Below are 22,524 nucleotides of genomic sequence, written 5' to 3' on the forward strand. Positions count from 1 at the left end.
GAGGATTTTTTTTTTTAATCTATGTCAGTTAACCCTCTCTCTCCCAATCCCCCAAGACATATACGAATTGATTCATTGAAAAGTACATTTCATAGCCAGTATAAAAAACCTTTGCTTTTTTGTTCTCTATGTTGTTGGTGAAAGCCAATTTGAGTAGCTCTGATTTGAAATACTTCCAACTGTTCCTGAAAGCAGAATTTCTTCTCCAGTTACCTCTTGGGACCAAAAGGGGCTTTTATAGCTGAGGATACAGGTGAATACAAGAGAAGTGATAGAGACTTGGTGCATAGATAGTGTCAGAATTCCAGATTGTCCCAAGATTAGCATGCCTCTGCACAGAATAAAGGAGCAGCCAAAGCTACAGAGAGAGGAGTTTCTAGAGGAAGTTGGGTTGTGATTCCAGCTTAGGGACTGAACTCACTGAGCTCAGTCCTGAGTTATTCTGGCACAAGTCACCTGAATGGAGGGATCACATTTCATTTTTCCTTTTGTTGATTTTCAGGCCTTGCTGCTTAATGGGTCCCTGCCTGAAGATGAACAAGAGAGACCCTTGGCTCTCTTTGAACCAGGAGCCAACCCTGAAGAGCAATTGGTGAGCTCTGTCTTTCACCCTGAGATTTTGTGTCTAGTTCATGTGAGGAGTAGTTTTTCAAGATATAACCATTCTTTTTCTCCTCTATTTAGATCATAATACAAAGTCGTCTAGACCAGAGCTTGGAAGAAAATCAGGACCTCAAGGTACAGCTGTATATATACATAATAAACTATGGGGAAAAAACAAAACAAAACTGTTTAAAGGATTTAGGGGCAGTGAGCACTGTTTTTTCCCAAATACCTTTCAGCCTTTTTTAAAGTAAAAAAAATTTCCAGCAAATTTATGGTTTGAAGTAGGGGAAAAGGAATGAGATGACTTTGTGTTTTCCTCTCTTAAAAAATCTGTTTTATGAATATGGACCCCAGACATACAAATTCATTTCATATTTACCATGAAATAAAGGTATTTAGGCAATCTATGCCATATTCCAGACTAGGCTTTTTACTTCATCATATTAAGGATATATTATTCTTTGTTATGGGGACTATATTCCTTCCATACTTCAGTGGACAATTTCAAGGAGTTGCTGTGCCAAGAAAACTCACCATCTCATGGCCAACTTTCTTGGGACCAGGTTCTCAGAACTTAACCCAAGACCCACAATATGGCTCTGGGTCTGCCCTTGAAGCCCATCCAGCTTGTATGCCTTGGTTGTATTCTACTAGCACAGCCTATGAGAATCCAAGGTCACCTCCACAGCTTGATTAGGCATTGAAATAGGACTTTTATGGAGGAAACATGTTCTCATCTAAATAATCAGTTTCCTAGAACTGACTAATCTTTAGGAATTCTCAGGTTCTTTGCCTTGAATTAGGTTGAACTAAGATAATCTAATGGTATTGGCAAAACATATTAACATATCTTATATTTCAGTAAGAGGGATTTAGGTTACTTGAATTATGACACTTGATGTCAAATATGGAAGGTTTTCTATGACTGAGAGTTGTTAAGCACTGAAGTGGGTCTGGAATCTTCCTTGTCAAAATTCCCTTCTGTCCCAAAAGGGTCAGTGTAGTTCTTGAGGCTGGGGACTCTGTGGCTTTGGCCAGCAATTGTGTGATTTATCATTTGCTGCTAACTGAATGAGGCCTTCGTTTGTATTCTGTCGTGGAATGTCCTCATTGTTTTACTCTCTGTGAGACAGGGGGAGGTGATGGTTCTGAGACAAGGCAAATGGCAAAAACCATCTAATCTAACTGTGTTTGTTTTTCCAGAAAGAGTTGCTGAAATGCAAACAAGAAGTCAGAAATTTGCAAGGAATAAAGGTAAAAATAAATACAAGCTAACTCTTTTACCTTATTCCCCAAGAAAGAATGTTGTCTTCCAGTGGAGTAGGTCCAGAAACCTGAGTTTGTGTGTTAGGTACTGACCCATTCTGTTCCATTGAGACTTCTCTGCTTGCGTGTTTGCGGTGCCTGGAGTCTCCATATCACCTGGGCTGCAGCCATATGTAAGCCACATCCTCCCACCCCCAAGGAAAGAAGCCTTGCATGCTGTTGTCCTTTTTCCTTTATTTTTCATCTGTAGGTCACAGAATAATTTGGGAACATTGAAGGCCAAGGACATCTCAGATTGGTAGTCCTTTTAACTTAGCACTGTCAAGGTTATTGCCATATGTAAAAATATATCACACCTTTTCTCTTTGTACCCCAACTCCTGCCCTCTCGCCCAACCACACTATTGTTTGTGCAGAATATAAGTTGCATCGTGTTTCTTGTTCTCTGGGATGGAGAAAATAAAAGGTAGGCCAATATCCTGAGATAAGGGAGATGCTGCCCTATATCTCTGACCAGAAGTGGAATATGAGACTGTAGTACAAGCCCGACCTCATAAATTTTTAAAGTCCCCATTTTTATAAAATAAGAAAAAAATGACTGTCTCTTCCATATGGAATGCCTTTTTTTCCAAGCTAATCTATATTTCAGTCTTTCAAGACCTAGTTCAGGTCCTACTTTTCTTTGATTTTCAGTTTCAAATTTTCTCTCTCCCTTTATTCCCTCCCCCAGGTTCTACTTTTTCTGTGACTTCTCTGATAATTCCAGTTCACATCGTCATCTTCCTTTTCTAACTCCTTTTATTTATTTATTTATTTATGTCTGTATTTCAAAATAAGCTCTCTCATATATGTTGTCTCGTTTTCTCTTGTTTGTATCTGATAACCCAAGAGGTTTACGTCCTTGGCAAAGGGGATAGAGTGCTAAGTTTGAAGTTGGAAAGTTCTTATCCTATCACTAACATATCCCATCTGTGTAGCTATTTAAGTCACACACACTGCCTGTGCTCTCAGCAACTGGACTTCATGTCATAGGGTTATAGACTTACATCAGAGTATGTAGTTTCTACACTAGAGTTCCTTATATTAATGAAATCTGGTCTGGTCCCCATACTGTCAGTCATTTATGTAATACCAGTATGTACCAGGCACTGTCCTAAATGTTGGAGAGACTAAGACTAAAAATTGAAAGACTTCTCAAGAAGCCTCCCTTCTATTATAGAACATGAACATAAATGAGAATTAATAAATAAAAAGTATTTTTGAGGGGGGAGCATTGGCAGCTGGAGGTGGGTGGTGGGTGGGAAGAAAACAGGAAAAGATCCATATGAAAAGTGGTACTTGAATTGGATTTTGAAGGAAAACAGGAAAGTAGAGATGCAGAGAGAATACATTTTGATCATGGAGACAAGCTGGTGCAAAGGCAGAGGGACTGGAGATCACAGGATCATAAATAGAGAGAAAGAAGGAAGGAGAGACTTATTAAGCATTTATTATGTGCCATGTGCTCTGCTAAGTACTTTACAAGTATCTCATTTGATCTTTCAACAATCCTGACAGAATTTAATTACCCCCATTTTACAGTTGAGGAAACAGTGCCAATGACTAGTCTCAGGCTGGCTTTGAATTCAGTTTTTCCTGATCCAAACCCAGTCCATTATATCCACAGCAACACTTAGTAGCTTGTAAAGGACCTTAGAAAGGTTTAGGTGAAGAAGCTGAGTCCCAGAGAAGTTATATGACTTCTCTAGAGCCACTTAGCTATGGGGGAGAAGCGTCAGAAGACCAGGCTAGCTGAACTATAGGATTCAGTTAAGGTCACTAGCTAGGTGGAAGCAAGAATGTTTAGGGCTTTAAAATCTAAACAGAAGGGTTTGGGTTTGATTTGAAAGATAATTGGGAAACGGTGACTAGGGACATGGCAAGGAAAGCTTGTGGGGAAAGGCATAAGTTGGGGAAAGGAGTTCTGTTTTAAACCTGTTGAGTTTGAGATGCCTTTAGACCATCCATTTAAAGGTCCAGGAGGCAGCAAAGTTACAAGCCTCCCAGAGGACGGGTGAGAACTAGGACTGAATATGAAGATCTAGGAGTCAGCTACACAAACAATCATCCAACCCATGGGAGTGGATAACATCACCAAATGAAAGAGAATAGAAGGCCCACAAGAGAACCTTGGGGTATACCTGCAGTTATGGAAGACGAGTTTGAATGATGACCCATCCAAGGAGACTGGAAGGGAGTTGTCAGACGAGTAGGAGGGGAGATGAGAGAGCAGCCGCCAAAAACCAGGAAGGGAGATGGTTAGCAGTGGCCCAAAGTACAATGTGGCCAACAAAGATATGAGGACTGAGAAAAGGCCATCAGGCTCAGTTATTTTAGAGAGGATAGCGTCAGGGAGAGTGATGAGGTTGGAAACCAAACTGAAAAGGTTGATAAGTGAATGAGAGAAGACAAAGTGGAGGCAGGGCATGCAGATGGCTTTTTCTAGGATGTTGGCTGTGAAAATCGAAAGACATCTAAGACAATCACTTGATGGGAATACAAAGTATCTCTTGAAGGTTTTCTAAGCATGGAAGAGACTTGAGTGTGTTTGTAGGCAGCAGTGAAGGATTTCATAGGTAGGAAGAGGGGGGGGGGTGATTGTGGGAGTAATTTGCTAGAGAAGATGGGAGGAGACGGAGTCAAGGATGCTTTATAAATAAAGAAGGCCACCTCTTCATCAGAGACTGGAAGAAAGATGCCAGTGGATTTTGATCCACTTAGCGTGAATAGGGATGGGTAAGGCATAGGGAAAGATGTCTTGCTCAGTAATAGTCTTATCTTCCTAAATATGTTGTAGGATTTTTGTGGGCAAAGACCACAATGACCATAATGCCAAGGAGAATAGCAGTGCACAAAGTATATGCTCAACAATGACTTAATAATGTAGCATAACCACATTAAGGATGTTCTTTCTCTCAGGATGCTTTGCAACAGAGATTGACTCAACAGGACACATCTGTTCTTCAGCTTAAACAAGAACTTTTGAGAGCAAATATGGACAAGGATGAACTACACAACCAGAATGTAAGTTGAATGAAATGTTTCTAGATTGAAGCTCGGAGAAGTGACCTTGTTGAACACAGAGTTGAATGGCCCCCAGATTACCAATACGAATACCAATATATTAACATTGAGTTTATCTCTGTTCCTGCATACATTTTAGGCGATATTGGGCAAAGAGATATTTGGGTTTCTCAGCAATTTTGAGGACCCTGAGACAATAGGCTCAAAGAATCTGCAACCAGAGTGTGTTTCTGATGCAACATAGAAGGGGTTTCTATTATTTTCTCTAAGCAACATGATATGCTGTTTGATATAATCAGGTATCTGTTTTCACAAGTTGTGTTGGCAATCATTCCACTGAACCTTTTTCTTGTCCTTCTTACAGGTAGATCTTCAGAGAAAACTGGATGAGAGGAGCCGCCTCTTAGGAGAATACAAAGTAAGAAAGGAACTAGGTTACAAGTAATTCCCATCTCTTCTTTGTAAATGAGTTGTTTTCTATTGCTGCTGCTGTGAGAAAAAATTGAAATCATTCTTTTCCCTCATGCTTTGTGTTTTCTTGCTCACACCTACTTGATTCTCAGTCCTTCCTCCACACAATCTCTCCCACAGTCAAATAATTGGATATGTAAACTGAGGGATAATGAGGAATTGAAAATGATACTAAGGATGCAAACCTGGGTAACTGGAAAAATGGTAGCTTCCTACAGGAAGCAATATAGTATGGTAGGAGGAGCATTGGCTCACAGTCAGAAGGCCTGGATTCTGTTTTCTCTGCTGCTAACTAGCTATCTCATGTTGGGCCCACATAACCTTGGGAACTTCAGTTTCCTTTTCGAAAATTAAGATAATATTTCCCTAATTAATTCATGAAATTGTGGGTAGGATTAAACAAGATGGTAGGCATAATAGTGCTCTAATATTGTACAGTATAGTGTAAGAGCATTGGATCAAAAGTCAAAGGGTCTGTTTTCCTTCCAGCTTTGTTATAACTAACTGTGGGATGATTTAGGACAGACTAGATTTTCATATTTATCAAGTAAAGGTCTTGAATTAGATTGTCTCTTTCAGGTCTAACTTTCTAGAGACTATGAAATATAAAATATTATTATTTGTTTTCCTAATGTCATTTTTGTACCTATTTGAATAGACAGATTAGTGTATGGAGTTAAGGCCCTTATAAGTAATGCTTCTTGTATTCTCTTCTGTTGCTCTGAAGTAATCTGAGGAAATAACTATCTCCTTACAGTTGATGGAAATTACCTTCTTATTAAATTATAGAATATTTTCTATTTTAAGTCTACAGTGGAAGGATTTTGAAAAAGCAATTTATTTGGGACTATAGAAGATCCTGAGTTGTTATCCTAGAGTGAGCAAGTTAGTGTAGCCTGTTCACTTTATTGAGTTCAGATCTTGCTTGTTATCATTATTACATAAATAAATAAAGAGGTAGTTGTCTCTCAAACTAGAAATAGGATTTTAGTGAGAATTCCAGCAGTAGGAACTAGGTGTGAAACAAGAAGAGACAGTAGCCAGATGTTAACTTTTATAAAGTGATGATAGAATGCTCTGGTCAGGCTTCAGGGATGGGGAGAGTTGCCAGTGGGTAACAGAAACAAAGGCCAGAAGCTGACCATTCCTTAAGGATAGAACCAAATTGAGCATCTGGGGCCTAGTCCCTGCTTTGGTACCAGAACACAAAAACAATTTCATTTTATTCTGTCTTGATCCAAGTTAATTTATTGTATTAATTTCTAAGCACCACATTTTAGAAAGAACATTGAAAAGTTAAGATTTATCTAGAGAAAGGGAAATGACATGAAAGGGAAATGAAAGAAGAGTATAAGAAGAGAAAGTTTGGGAAAGGCATATCCTCTATCTTCATCCATTTGAAGAATTATGTCAAACTCAGACTTGAGTTATTCTTCTTAGCTTTAGATGGCAAGTACAAAGACAACAAATTACAGATTCCAGCATATAACAGTGAAGAAAAGCCTGGGTTTGGGATCTACAGGTCTAGGTTCCAGTCCACTTTTGCTACTTATAACTTGTCAGATAACTCATTTAATCTCACTGAGCCTCAATTTCATTACTTGCAAAATAAGGGAATTGGGTTTATTTAAATGAGCTTTCAAGTCTTTTTCAATTTTAAATCTATAATCCTATGAAATGCAGAAGACATTTAAAGTACAAAAGGTTTAAATGAAACACAGTTCCTGTATTCCAAAGAGTTTATAGTTTAAGTGGGGCAGTTAAGTAGATTAGTGGTTAGAGTGCCAGTCCTGGAGACAAGAAAACCTGACTTGAAATACATCCTCAGACACTTACTAGCTATGTGCTTACTAGTTAGGCAAGTTCTCAATCTCTGTTTGCCTAAAAAAAAAAAAAATCTTTCCTGATCCACTGACTTCTTGTAGTAGAGGGGCTTTTGTGGCTTAATGAAACTAAGAGTTATTCTGTGCATAATGACCCAAGATGGATCCAAGGTCATAGTGGAAAGTTCTGAGGAAAGGTAATCTACCAGACAAAGAATTGGCAAGCCACTCCACTATTTTAGCAGAGAAAAACCCTGTAGAAAAAATAATGCATGGGGTCACAAAGAATTGCACATGACTGAACAAGATTCCAACACAGATAGCTATAATCTATACTATTTATTACATGATAAATTCATTGGCATGTTATAAAACCAAGTGCTAAATGTGGAAAGAAGGAAAGGCTTACTAGCCAGAAACAGGACCAGATGGGAATTAGCAAAGGCGTTTTTGAGAAAGTAGCCTTTGATTGAGCTTTAAAAGTATAGTGAGCATGGAATACTTTTTTTCTGGGGCAGAAATAATCAACTTGGCTAGAGCACGGAGTGTGTGCTGGGAAGATAAGAATGCTGCAGGGCATAAGTCAAGACCAATGATTAGAGGCTTAAAGGAGGCAGATTTTTGGCTTAGCTAGACTTCATAAAGAACAGATCATGTCAGGCTAAACACATTTTCTTTTATAACAGGTTTACTAGACTGTGAGCTGTAGATAGAGCTTATCCAAAACATTTTCCAAAGTCAAAGACAATTGAGACAATGGTTGAATTCCAACCTGGTTGATAACAGAACCAGAAAGAGTGTTCAGTAATGGATCGGTATGATTTGAAGGGCTGTTTCTAGCACATTGTCCCAGGGATTTGTTCTTGACTCTGTACTAATTTTATTTTATTTTTAAAATTTTAATAGCCTTTTATTTACAGGTTATATGTATGGGTAACTTTTCAGCATTGACAAATGCCAAACCTCTTGTTCCAATTTTTCCCCTCTTTCCCCCCACCCCTTCCCCCAGATGGCAGGATGACCAGTAGATGTTAAATATATTAAAATATAAATTAGATACACAATAAGTATACATGACCAAAACGTTATTTTGCTGTACAAAAAGAATCGGACTCTGAAATATTGTACAATTAGTCTGTGAAGGAAATCAAAAATGCAGGTGGGCAAAAATATAGGGATTGGGAATTCAATGTAATGGTTTTTAGTCATTTCCCAGAGTTCTTTTTCTGGGCGTAGCTGGTTCAGTTCATTACTGCTCCATTGGAAATGATTTAGTTCATGTACTAATTTTAAATCAACAATTTGGATGAAGTCATAAGATGGTGTGATTATCAGATATGCAAATAATACAAATCTAGGAGGAATAACTAACCCACTGTATGACCAAGCCAGGATCAAAAAGGAAAGATTGTCTAGTCCAGCCTTCTCATTGAAAAAGGGAAGAAGCTGAGACCCAAAGGGGTTGAGTCAAGATTACACAGGTTGTAAGTAGAAGAACTGGGATTGGAGCCTAATTAAGCTCTCTGACAACAAATCCATCACTAACTCTACTGTCACACTGTTATCTGTCTTCTGGAGCCAAGGGGAATGACTCTCTCTCTTCCATGTCAACTTTTCAAATTTGAAGATAGAGGTCATGTCTCCTTGACATGAAGACATCAGTCTTCATATCACACAGTTTCTGTTCTGTCACTCTCCAGCTCACCATTTTCCTTCCTAAGCAATGCTGCTTTGAACCACACAGTACTCTGGATGGGGTCTGTTCAGGGAGAGTACAATAAGATTATTAATATGTTGTTGAATGGATTCTGGGTCAAGAAAAGGTGATTTTGAGGTTCCTTTCATTGCTCAGAATTCTAATAATTAGAATTGACACCAAATATCATGGACTGGCCTGGGGGATTAATTGTGTGCCCCTCGATATAATGGATTTAAAGGGAATATTTGAAGATTTTGTAGGGAGGATTTATGTCTCCCATGGATTGGACTACTTATAACAGGTAGCACTTGATAACTTCTGAGGTCATTTCTAACTTTGTGTGATTAGATGAGCTAGTGAACGTGTTATAACAAATGAATCAAAGCTGAGAGAAACAAGTCAAAGATAAGGTTAGGACTTTCAGGGGCCAGAACTGTAGGGCTGCCATAAGGTAGAAGGATATGACTGCAGTGTTAGAGTAAGATATCCTGGAACAATAAGGAGGAATTTCTGAAAACTCTATGCTAGTGCCATCCACACCCAGAGAGGGTGAAAGGGCCTTTAGAGGTCATCTAGCCCAACCCCTTCATAGTTCAGGTTTATAATTAGAAACAGGAACTAATAGAGACTTAAGACCCCACCTTGAATCCAGCATTCGTGCCAGTCCAAATATGTCTTTAACTAAGAGCCGGAATAACCTGTTCTTGCATCCAACTAGACAGATTTGTGATGAGGAAAGAGAAGTAGGGCTTGGAGGCAGTAAACTGCTACTAGTCAGGCCAATTTAGATGTAAAATAAGTATTTCTCCATTGTACTATTCTCTTTATGATTTTGTAATTTCTTTTCTTCCTTTACTTACCTACTGAGAGGATCCTTTAAAAAAATTCTATCCTTATTTGAGCTAATCCAAGGAAAAAGGAGATTTATTCACATTGTCACAGAGAAGTAGAAAGACCCTGGTGCCCCTAGAGGTCAGAAATAGGAGTAACAGCAGCTGTTAGAAAGGTTTCCTAAAAGAATGGAGTCTGATAAAAACATGAAAATTCAAGATTGAAAGAACCAGAGGATTGCAGAAATTACTTACTTCTTTCTACTGAGGCTTTTCTTCACATTATTCCCCCAGTCCCAGAAAACCTGTTTGCTGAGCACTTTCATCTTTGCTGTCTCTTATCCTCATGGAGCAGGACCCACAAGAAACTTTTCTTCCACAGGTGGTCTTTTTCTGGGGTGGCGGGAGAATGGGAAGAGAATGAGCCAACTATTCTGGCTGCATCATGATGTACTTTTGAAAGCTCTTCACCCCTTTCTGTTGCAGAAAGAGTTGGGTCAGAAGGATCGTCTCATACAGCAGCACCAGGGGAAACTGGAAGAAGCTCTCAGGAAGCTTTCTGAGGCCAATTACCAACAGGTAGGGATGCAGCTAAGAAATGATTTTACTACTCTGCTGACTTGAAGCAACCCTTTTCTCATCTGCTTTCTTGGCCTTTTAGTTCGATCTAGAACGGGAATTGGAACAAAAGGACGTCCTCTTGGCACACTGTATGAAGAGAGATGCCGATGAGGTAAAGGGAGCGTGTCAGTCTTCAAGTTTTCATTCTATATTTTCTAATATAAGGAGAAAAACCTGAATTCCACTTTTTTCTCCTCCTAAAACATCATCCACATGGTGTTGGAAGGGAAACCCAGCTTTTTTCTTTTCTTAACTGTAAGAACAGTGGCAGAAACTAGAATAAGAACTTTAAAAAAAAATCACTGTGGTCTTATCCTATAACAAGTGTTTCTTCTGTTTTTATTTCCTTTTCTTGCTTCATCAGGTAACCAACTACAACAGTCACAATACTCAAAGCAATGGGTTTTTCCTCCCAATGTCTGGGAAAGGATCAGCCTCAGTTGCCCACAGAGGGGTAGGTAATTAGATTTTGGAGTAGAGGTCTCCTGCACTAACATATATTAGAATAGTACTTAGTTCCGGGTTTTGGCCCAAATCACATTTTTTCCCAGTGTCCCAGTTTCCCTCTTTTTAGAATTGCTCTGGAGATACAAGAAATTAATGATCTGACGCTAAGACCCAGCAAGGTAGAAGAGGTTACTCTGAAAATTGGTTACTCTGCAAATTCCCTTCTGTCCTCCTCCCTCCCTAGTAAACAAATGTAGGCAAGCAAGAAGGACAGTGATAAAAGGGATTCCTGAGGCTCCGTCCCTTTGGGTGGGATTCCAGGCCCTCCCACTCCAGCCTGCACAATGCGGTAGCAGTCCTAGTCTTTCCTGATGGGAAACCCGCTTCACCTGTAGGCCAACGACCTGCAGCTTGTCCGAGATGCTCTGCGGAGCCTGCGCAACAGCTTCAGTGGCCATGACCCCCAGCACCACACCATCGATAGCCTGGAACAAGGCATTTCCAGCCTCATGGAGCGTTTGCACGCAATGGAGATGCAGAAGAAACAGGACAAACGGGTAACCTGGCCTTCTGGGCCCTCTGTTTGCCAGGCGTGTTTCTGTACGTGCTAGGTGAGGTGAATGTAAAGGACACAGTCTAAGACTGTGGCTGCTGACTTGCTGAGCGCTGCAGTTCTGTTTGGTCTCTTTTCTGTTGGGTCTGGTTCTTTATGAATGACTGTTTAGGCCTGGAGTAGATGGTGCCATTCCGTTTGGTTACAGTGTAGGTCCTTGAGAGACTAAACCTTCCTGACCCCAGAGAATCATTCCAGTATGTTGGCTTGAAGAATTCACTGAAAACGTGCTTAGCAGTTATTTGGCACTTTAGGCAGAGGTATGATGGCTGGTGAGAGAAAAAGGGGTGCATATTTTAAGTAGATTTTTATTATGTGAATTTCCTTACGAGTCTCCCATGTATTAAATGGAAACTGGATTGTACTGATATTGGTTCTCTTGGTTTATATCCTCAGGTTCGGGGCAAATCACCAAGAGGTAGTGAATACCGGGAGTCTTGGCCCCCTAATTCAAGTGAGTACCCCCCAGTCCTAATTGTAAATTTTCCAATAACCTCTAGCAGGGACTCCTGGCAAATTAAACCTAAAGATTAAACCTTTTGTTTCTGATAATCACTTGGGTACAGAATTAATATAATAAACTTAGACTCTCAACTTAGAAAGAAATCAAAAACCTCAGATGTACAAATTACCCTGGACTTAGCAGAAAAGATAAAACTGCTTAGAAGCAAAGCCTTTGGATCTATGAGAAAATTCTTTATCCTCTGGGTTAGCTTAATCCAGTGAAAATCATTTAAAACTACATTTAAAACTTAAATGCTTGCACCATCTAGTGGCAAAAATTCTGAAATACCAGTTTCTTCTGTTAGTGGCAGTAAACTGCTTTGTCCTTGGTCATTTATTGCATGTTTTTTCCTTTGTTCTTTTAGAGATTTCTGAAGCATACCCATATTACTGTCTGATGTTTTCCATTTCATTTTATATTTTCCTTCCTAGTTTTCACACTTGCTCACTCTTAGCCTGGTTTCCTCTAGAAAAAAGGTTCTTGACCCTTAAAGATCCATGGATAGATTTCAATGAGTAATTACATCTTTATTTTTCACTAAATTCTTTTTTGTTATTGTTGTTGGTACAAATCTTTTTTTAATTTTTAAAATTTAAATATTTAATTTTATTTATTTATTAAAGCTTTTTATTTATAAAACATGCATGCATAATTTTTCAACATTGACCCTTGCAAAACCTTCTGTTCCAGATTTTCCCCTCCTTACCCCCAATCCCCAGATGGCAGGTAGTCTAATACATGTTAAATAAGTTAAAACATATGTTAAATACAATATATGTATAACTTGCTGCACGAGAAAAATTGGCTCAAGAAGGGAAAAAAAAACCTGAGAAAGAAAAAAAAATGCAAGCAAACAACAACAGAAAGAGTGAAAATATGATGTTGTGGTCCACACTCAGTTCCCACAGTCCTCTTCTCTGGGTGTTCTCTTCATTTTCACTAAATTCTAACTTAAATTTAGCATGTCTTTCAATACTGTAGTATTCTGCTTATGCAGTCTACCCTAAAGGGCTCTAGGATATCAAACCTACAATCTAAAATGCTACACTTGATGCACAGAAAATTTTATACTAACAAATCCATTCATAATTAAGTCATCCAAAGTTACAATGCAAGGTTTTTAAAAGAATTAAAAGTTTAAACAAAAAATAAAATTTTTACAAAACAAATAGAAGACATCTGTATTGAAATGTGCCAAGCAAACCTACACAAATCTGTTAGTATTTTTCCAAATGCATGGTCCTAAGTATCTCCCTTTATTCCCTTGAATAATAACTGTCTTCATAAAACTTCAGTCTCATTACTGGTCACAGTGGTTTACAGAATGACCAAACATACAGTTTTGTAAGTAGACATGGAAATTTTAAGACCTAAATTGATTTTGTCTTTTTGTTTCTAAATATTTGTTTCAGCTTTCCTTGGATTGATTGTTCCACTAGTCTTAGCTTTTGCACTTTCCCCGGTTTAGTGAAGATTTGATGATGTAGATTTGACTAAGTCTTAGAAAATTTTATCATTGTAGAGGACTAAGGAGTAGATATTGGGGATGAGGGGAGTGAGAGAAACAGAGACTGAGATATATAAAGCATATATGTACATAGAGAGGTGTAGATAAGCATATGTATTATATAATTTAAAATATAGGCAACTTCCTAAATGTTATAAGCTGAGTTTTTTATTTAAATTACAAAGTTTTTTTTAGTCACAATACAGAACAATTGCTAATATTGCTTTAATGCTTATAATTGATGTTTCAGAAAGGAGTATCATAACAGGTGATTTCAGCAATTAAGTTTTTTGAGAATCAACTTCTAGCTAATTTAAAGTGATAACTGCAAAAAGAGAATGGCACATTTCTTTTTTTCCCCTTTTAAAAAAAAATTAATTTTTTTTATAGCTTTTTATCTATAAAACTTATGCATGGGTAATTTTTCAACATTGACCCTTGCAAAAACTTATGTTCTAACTTTTTCCCTCTTCCCTCCCACCCCCTTTCCTATATGGCAGGTAGTCCCATACATGTTAAATATATTAAAATATATGTTAAATACATTATATGTATACATATTTATATAGTTATCTTGTTTCACAGGAAAGATTGGATTTAGAAAGAAGGTAAAAATAATCTGAGAAGAAAAAAACAAAAATACAAGCAAACAGTTAACAGAAAGAGTGGAAATGTTATGCTGTGGTCCATACTCATTTCCCAGGGCTCTGGTTCTGTAACTGGTTCTGTTCATTACAGATCAATTGGAACTGATTTGGACCAACCCTCTCATTGTTGAAGAGAGCCACATCCATCAGAATTGATCATCATGTAGTATAGTTGTTGAAGTGTATAATGATCTCTTAGTTCTGCTCATTTCACTTAGCATCAGTTTATAAACTGTATGTCTCTCCAAGCCTCTCTGTATTCATCCTGCTGGTCATTTTTTATAGAACAATAATATTCCATAACATTCATATACCACAATTTGAGAACAGCACATTTCCCAAGTAGAATAGACTGCCTTGGGAGTTAGTAATTTTCCCTCCCTGTATTTGAAAACAATGATGAGTTGTTAGATACGTTTAGGATATGGATTTGACTCTATTCACTCTGAAATTCTGTGATTCTTTGCTGTCCATATAAAACACCCTTGCCTGCCTTCCACCTCCCCATCCTATTTCTCCTTTTGGTCCGTCTGACCTACTTCTTGCTCAAAACAATTACTCCCATTTGTTCTGGATTAAATGTCCAGAGTAACTTAAGAGGAAAGTGTTCTGTAAGAGCTTCAGGAGACTTTCCAGCTCTAACAGAAATTCCTGTGACTAATTTTGGGTTCCTAGGACAATGATTTTTTAGTGGTCTCAGAGTAGCCTTTCTGTGAAAGTTTTAGCTAGATATAGCTAGCTACTATTTATACTCTTTGGACAAATGCAAAAGAAAAGGGTATGACATGGAGCTCAAAGACATGCTTTAGAATTCCTACTACTTGGGTAAATCTCAATATCTTTCAGAAGGGGAATTCCTTCTTATCTTTTAAGAACCAAGGTTTCTACAAGTCTGTTGTCCCAGTGAGTATCCTTTTCTGAATAACATAAGAATGACAAAATCATGTTTTATTTCTGATCTCCATGTTGAGAATCTGTATGTACCTCTTGTTGTTTCCTTCTCGTCCATAGGTAGCTGTGATTTCATTTGAAACTTGACCATGTTTGTTTCTTATCAAAAACCTTGACCCTTGGCAGCACCATTCTGAATGTATTTGAGGCTCTTAAGGGCAGAGTCCATGTTTGAAGCATCTTTTTTCCTCATGGCCCCACTCTTAAGTTCCTATGATCACTCTCTATGTGTATGACATGTTAATGGGTTCAAGGGAACTGTTGCCATGACCTGGCAAGTGCCTGGACATTTGGATGACAAGGTGGGGTCAGTATGTGGGTAAGACTGGTATTCTGACCACAAGATTCTCTCTCTTTTTGCAGAACTGCCTCATTCCCAGAGTTCCCCAACTATCAACAACAGTGCTTGCACTAAAGTGCTTTATTTTACTGACCGTTCACTTACTCCCTTCATGGTCAACATACCAAAGAGGTGAGATATTGGAGGTTCTGCATCCTTATAAGAAAGAAAAGGAAAACAGAGCCAGACATTTCTATCATTACCATCTTGACCCATCTGATAATATGGGAGAATGCCTAAGAAGCATGGACCAAAACTGCTTGAGAGGTTTTGAGGATAGGAGCCTGGTAGGGTACAATAGTCTATCCTGGGTGACAAAGGGAGGGTGAAATCAGTATTGCCTATTCCTAGCTTTATTTTTTGTGCTCAAATATACAAATTTGAGGAGCAATTTTAAATAATATTTTGTTTGATTTTTTTTTTTTTTTTTGGTAGTAGTTGCTATTTTAAAAAAATCCACATTGAGCAATAATAATAATAGAATTGACCAAATGATTACCGGGACACCTGAGAGGTAACATAGTATTGTGAGAAGTCCTAGCAGCTGGGTGGCCATGGACAAGGCAATTCCTCTCTTTGGGACTTGATTTCCCCATCGATAAAATGAGCATTTTGTATCAAATGACTGCTAAAGTTCCTTCCAGTTCTATGATTCTATCAGGGCTGAAGTGGGTTAAGTCCCATTCTCTGCATTTCCTCTTTAGGCAGGTGATTGTATCAGCATAGAAAAACACTCTTTAGTGCCAGGTCCTAACTTGTCCCTAACTTAGTAAATAAGTCTTTGAAGGTACACAGAGCTTAGATGACCTACTAAGAGTAACATAGCTTCCAAGTGTCAAAAGTGGGGCTAGAAGATGTCCCAATTACCCAGCATTCTACTTTGCCATACTGCCTCTGCAAGTGTTAATACAGATTATTAGAAAATAAAACAAAAAGAGGAAACAAAACAAAAAACCTATACTATCTACCAAGGAAAGTTGTAGAATTTGTTTTTCCAGAAAGTTCTTTCTGAGCTGTGCCAGCAGGAAATCTTTTTTTTTTTTTTTAATAGAGTATATAGAAGTATAGAGAGGTTGGTTGCTAAAGAGTGCTACTAGCCCAAAGATTTGGGGTTCTGTGGCAGAGAAAGCCATTTGGTACTTACTTACTGAGGTTATTCACCGAGTTAAATTCTAGAGGTCTCAGAGCCTCTAGGGTATCATTCCCAGAGAAAAATACTGGACTTTGACTGCCAATGAAGCAAACAAACCCATTTACAATTCTGACCTCACTTCATGGATAGTATGAATCTCATTCCCCTCAGTTAACTGGTTTCCCAATGTCTATTGTTTTCAAATCATCTAGGTCATCAGGACCAATGACCCATGAACGACATGCTACTGTTGCCTGGAGTGACTTTGGCAGCAGCTTTTGTTGCAAATTGACATCCTCCCTTCCTACTCCATTGAATAACAGGTTATTGTAGTGTTTTCTTGTGTTGCAGGTTGGGGGAGGTGACTCTGAAGGATTTTAAAGCAGCTATCGACCGGGAAGGGAATCATCGATACCACTTCAAAGCCCTGGATCCTGAGTTCGGCACTGTCAAAGAGGAGGTACAGAAGCTTCTATATAATGTCATCCATACTCAAGAGATAAGGCTTTCCCTCCAGCCCTTTTTGTCCTTCAGGGTTGGTACTTGAGTTCACCGAAGTTTTAATTTGGCCAAAGCTCAGATTCTGATCAAAGAAATTGCTCAAAGCCTACTTGGACTGTGATTTGGTATCCCCAGGGCTATGGAATAGGTCAAGGAATTGTTAGCTTTCTCTAGTATTTTAATCACATCTACTTAGTAATTAGCTTAGCCTAGCCTGGCTATCAGGCTCCTGTATATGTGATCTGCCAAGCCAGAAATAAAAACCATATCATTCTTCATTTTTCAAAATAAACAAGCAGACTTCAGTTTGAGCCTAAGCCTTATGCTTGGGAAGTAATGAATATTTTATAGGAATGGTATAGTATTTCTCAAATAGAGTACTTGAAGAACATTTAAGAGAAATCAGAGAGAATAGTTCTTCCTCCTAAATCCTTGAGGAGTCCATAGTTTGTCATCTCTTAGAACAGCATTCTTTCTTCAATCTGCAAAAAGGAAGATGTAGTCCTTTTCTTTTCTGAAGCAAATTCTAGGTCATGGGTGTATTGTGAGAAAAAAAGTCAAAAATCATAGTTTACAAAAGTAAAGGTTTTCTACCATAATGATTCTGAATTTATTTTTTTCCTCTTGTTTGTGATAAAACAAAAAAGAACAGGTCCAAGGAACTTGTTAAGATTGGCCTTCTTTCCTTATTTCATCACATAAACAGACCAGCACTCCTTTAATCATCACCTTCTTTTATTATCTACTTTTATGGTTGTGCTTTCTGAACAATAATTTATTAATCCTTATAATCTGTTGTGAGTCCTGTGAGGACAGGAATTATTTTGTCAATAAGATGAAAAACTAAATAAAAAATTAAATAAAACTGAAAAAACATATTATCACAATTGAAGAATTTAAGGACTAAAAAAAATTGAAGTAGTCCAGTCCCATGAAAATTAACTGATAATGTAAGATTTCCTCAAGTTTAATTAAAAAGTATTTCTCTGCAGAAGTTGAAACATTGTACCAGAATCTACCTTTGATGGCCATACCTTCCACATTCAAAAATGGTATAGCTGAATCCTTTAACCTTTATATTTTATCTTCAGACCATCAAGTCTTACACACGTTGCTCTTGGTATAATTTTGTCTTAGTGTCTCTTCATTAAAATAATTTTATAAATGTGACTTTTATTGTAGCAGTAAAGTATACTTGAACAATTTAAACTGTGTACATACTATATGAAATCTTTATCCTCAATAGAGTTATTTCTGCGTGAAATTTCTTATCTTTCAGTGTCCTGTAAATAAAAAACCTAATTCTACACATTTCTTTTTTTTAAAAAAAAAAAAAAAGAGCAGTGTTTTTTTGTTTGTAATTTTTTTATTCAAAGCTATACAGCAACTCAGTGTTACAAGGAATATAGAACTTGAGTGCTATGCGTCTTTAAACTCACAGTTAACTTCCACATCCTATTGCATATTGATAAATTCATCTTGGCAAGATTCCCCCCTCTTTCCCAGTCTTTCTCATTATTTCTTACTTTCATTCTCTAGGTCTTTCATGATGATGATGTTATTCCTGGATGGGAAGGAAAAATTGTGGCGTGGGTTGAAGAAGATCATGGAGAGAACTGACATTGACTCCCAGATTGGAGGTTTTTGGAACTTGGTCACTCTGGCTGCTTCACTCAGGAATGAGGATTTAACCCAGAAGACCCTAGAAGGTTTCTAGACGTGCTGCCAAAAGAAAAGACTTTTCAAATGAGATGACCAGAGGCCAGGCCTGTGTGTGTGGCCTGGCCTGTCTGGTTCTCAGCATTCCATGTCTAGATGTGGGCCGTGGGTTAATTTGGAGTGGTGACTCCCAAGTGTTGGGAATGCATTGTTTTGTTTTATCCTGATGACAACAACAAACCGAAGGCCTTAACTAATGTGGATGGATGATCCCTTCGAGTGAAGGGCATGGCTGCTACTGTTCTAAATCTGGGAATCAGATGCTTCACTTCTGCATGTTACAGTATTATTTTAATTGGCCTTTATGGTTATAGCAAATATAGTTCCAGAATTTGCACTCAAGGGTAAGGCAATCTACCAGTTTTCTGGCTCCCCTGCAACTTTTGTGACTCAAGAGTACACCTGAGGGTGGTACCAAAGAAGAAGCTTCCTCCTTCAAAAATTCTTTTGGATTGGACATGGATGATGCTTAGTTCTTCATTAGACAGTGAGAGGGCTGCCCCTCTGCTGTTTGGTGTCTCAGATCTGTATAAAGAACTTGGACCAACTTATCAAAATTGGTTCTACAGCTTGCCCTTCAAACTGCTTCCTGGGCTATTTTGTTTTATATGTTGATAGTTTCCTTGGAGGACTGTTTAAGTTAGAAACTGTTTACTTCTTCCAGCTGATGAACTTTGCATTTGAAAGGAATAAGGAGTAAAAGTCTCCTTAAACATTCAGGCGGGTATAGAAAGGTGCTGCTACCTATATCTTCTTGACTTTCTTCTTCCTATGATTTTTCTTGACTTTACTCAGCCATCAGTCTCTTTTTTTCCTGCATTCAAGGGACAGTCTTGCTGGCCCAGTATTTCTCTATGGAGCTGGTGGAGTTGGTATGCCCTAAAGTCTTATCTTAGACCAAGGCCAGACATTACTTTAATGATGTATTATTTATCACTGGCTGACACAGGGTGTGGTGAGAACCATACTACTTTTTCTGAATGGCAGGGAGAACCACTCAGATTTCTTTTATTGTGTTGGACTTGAGGAGTACAAGAAAGGTTTTTTTTCCTTGAGGGAAAGGGAAGAGAGTCCAGGGGGCCTGGGAGGACAAATTCCCAAATACCAGATGGGAAGATGAATTTTTTCACCCACCAGCCAAGTGCCACCTAAAACCAACCAGCTGTGTTTATCAAAAGCAGGCTGGCCATAACTGCCAATGTACACTGCCAAACCAGAAGAGTTCTACAGATCAGCTCTGGGTTCTTGACCCGTCTGTCTCCAGATCATCTCTCATGTTCCATTCCCAAATCATTTCAGAAGACTGTCCTTTGCAGCTCTGAGATCACATGTTGTTGTTTTTATATATAGATATACCCTTTTAAAAATTGTTCGTGTTTGGAGAATTCTTTTATATCCATTTGCTGTTTATTGAGAACCCTGTCTATTTTTATAACATGAATGTGAGCACCCTCTGTATTGTCTCACATTCCATAAGGTATTCGTTTTCTAGAGAACCCAGATAGCTAGCTTTTATACAGGCTCTTCTTATCAGCCTTGTGATGAAGAAAAAAATAGAACAAAATCCAAGTTTTATTTTATTACAAGTGTACCAGTGACAACTAATTTCCAGTTCATTCATCACTACTTGTCATTTTTAACATTGGAGGTACTTTTGTGTAGGCTATTTGATTATTCTTTCTGCTAGTGGAGTTGAGAAGATACTTTATGCCCTTCATTGTACATGTATCTCTTGCTTTTTTCACAAATGGAGAATGTTTTCTCATCTGAAATGACTGTTAAACAAATAGTAATTGGGAAAGTCAATCAAAAATAAGAGAAATTTCACTACTGAAAGTGAGGAGAACAACATAGTGTATTCTTCATCTTTTCCAGGAAATCTGGGGAAAAAAAAGGTTTATCACCAATTTCTCTGTTGCATGAATTTTAATATTTTGCTGTGACAGCATGGTTATAAGGCCAAAACTCTTTGTATGTTTTACTTGTGACCTCTTTTGAATGTCTTGCAATTACAAATTTTAAACTGTTCATTTTACTTCAGTCAATAATCATGCTGTTAGGTAAAATATCTTCATTTTCAGAGAAAAATGACTAAATCCAAGTCAAGATTCTCCACCTTCTCTAGTCTCACTTCTTCTCCCCTTTTGGAAAGGAGTGTGGCATTAGCCCAGTGAAAGGAAATTTCTTGGGAGGGGAATAAAAAGTCATTAAGTTCACTTTTTTTCTGATTGATTCTATGCAGCATGGATAGCCTCCATACATTACAATTCTGATTACTATTCAGTAACATGGGTACAAAAAATGATGCTTTTTAAAAGGGATAGTAGTACTCAGGAAGGAGTCATAAACTGTTTCTGTTTTGTTTTGTTTTGTTTTGTTTTTTAAACAGTCTTGTTTACAGTGCATTGTAAAGATATCCAGGACTCCTCGATAATAGCATCTTGTTCAAGATATTGAAATGAACCATTGGTGGGATATACCTAAGGGAAGTCTATGCTGTTGCCTCAATTAAGCTCCAAAACAATATTCCTAGAACATTCTTAAGTTACCAGACTCTCAGTAGAAGAAATATTACTTGAAATTTAAACAATTTTTAAAAAAGTCAATGCCTTCCAGATAAAGACTAATCCAGGAAGGAATTCAAGCCCTTAAAAAGTCATCATCTTCTAACCAAAGGCTACCTTTCCTTGTCATATTCCCTAAACTGGTATACTCTATAGTTAGTATCAGCTTGGGTTTAGTGTCTTTTTACATGTCAACAATTTTATTTAACAACTCTTTGGATGTCTCCCGTTAGGATGGATTATAGCAGGGAAAATTATCTCCATGTATCTATAAAATCCAGGAGAAATCCCATCACTCAAAAAAAGAGCACTTAAGTTAAATTTTTTTTTTCACAAAATGTTCATTATTTTTGCACAGTTACCCTACCTTATTGTCTGAGTTTATCAAATCTAGGTGTCGCATGCTTAAGACACATCTGCATAAAGTTATATTTTCTTAGAAACACGGATATTTGCAACCATAGGTTTGAAAGAATTATTGCACATACTTCCTATTTTCTAGCATTCTCAGCAAGACTTTCCCTCTGTTAATTCCAGAGGCTTCTAATTTGTCTATTAGTGAATTGATAACCAGTCTTACCTGCCTGTATGTATTAGAGATTTCTGTGCTCATTGGAAAAAGAAAAAAGGAACTATAAAATAAAAAGGAATTTGCAAACTAAACCCCTTAACTGTGCTTTGTTTGTCAACTAAAATCAATAAAAATTTAAATTTCATTAATGTTAATTCTTTCCCTCTGCTGTTTACTTAAAGAAAGAGAAAGAAGTTCTAAGGATATTGTATTTCAACTAATGTCTTTATTCTACTAGTTCTAAAAAATTTTTTTAAATTTCAGTTTTATCATTTAGGATTCCATTTATGGTATATCACTTGATATACATAAATAAATGTGATCTTCAAATAATCTGAAAGTCAAAATCATTACAAAACAGTCCCACAGTATACAAAATAAATTACAAGAAAAATCCAAAAATTACTATTTGAGATAAACCACAAAATTGCCATATTGTTCCCTAATATGGTAAGCAGATACATTTACAGTTTCAGTTTTAATGAATTGCTTTGGTTTTTGAATAGAAAATCAGCTTTGAAGCATCGAGGTATCACAGCAGATAAAACACTGTCCCTGGGGTCAGGATGATTTAAGTTAAAATATGACCTCAGACACTTGACACTAACAGTGTCATCCTGGACAAGTCTATTAACCCTGATTGTCTTGC

General features: G+C 37.6%; 1 protein-coding gene across 5 annotated transcripts in view; it reads left to right on the forward strand.

Moving 5' to 3' along the window:
* Positions 1 to 21,967, forward strand: part of DIXDC1 (DIX domain containing 1) — a 78,966-nt gene extending 56,999 nt beyond the window's left edge. For all 5 annotated transcript variants that reach the window (XM_031961172.1, XM_023499460.2, XM_023499459.2 and 2 more), the window contains 13 exons: positions 503 to 592; positions 685 to 738; positions 1,810 to 1,860; positions 4,830 to 4,934; positions 5,299 to 5,352; positions 10,244 to 10,336; positions 10,419 to 10,490; positions 10,743 to 10,832; positions 11,221 to 11,382; positions 11,835 to 11,892; positions 15,412 to 15,520; positions 16,872 to 16,980; positions 18,561 to 21,967. In XM_031961172.1, coding sequence (XP_031817032.1) covers positions 503 to 592; positions 685 to 738; positions 1,810 to 1,860; positions 4,830 to 4,934; positions 5,299 to 5,352; positions 10,244 to 10,336; positions 10,419 to 10,490; positions 10,743 to 10,832; positions 11,221 to 11,382; positions 11,835 to 11,892; positions 15,412 to 15,520; positions 16,872 to 16,980; positions 18,561 to 18,641 — 1,128 coding nt within the window. In that variant the 3' untranslated portion in view covers positions 18,642 to 21,967. The remainder of the gene's footprint in view (positions 1 to 502; positions 593 to 684; positions 739 to 1,809; positions 1,861 to 4,829; positions 4,935 to 5,298; positions 5,353 to 10,243; positions 10,337 to 10,418; positions 10,491 to 10,742; positions 10,833 to 11,220; positions 11,383 to 11,834; positions 11,893 to 15,411; positions 15,521 to 16,871; positions 16,981 to 18,560) is intronic.
* The last annotated feature ends 557 nt before the right edge of the window (positions 21,968 to 22,524 follow it).

The sequence above is a fragment of the Sarcophilus harrisii genome, chromosome 3 (assembly GCF_902635505.1).
Source record: "Sarcophilus harrisii chromosome 3, mSarHar1.11, whole genome shotgun sequence".
Classification (NCBI taxonomy): domain Eukaryota; kingdom Metazoa; phylum Chordata; class Mammalia; order Dasyuromorphia; family Dasyuridae; genus Sarcophilus; species Sarcophilus harrisii.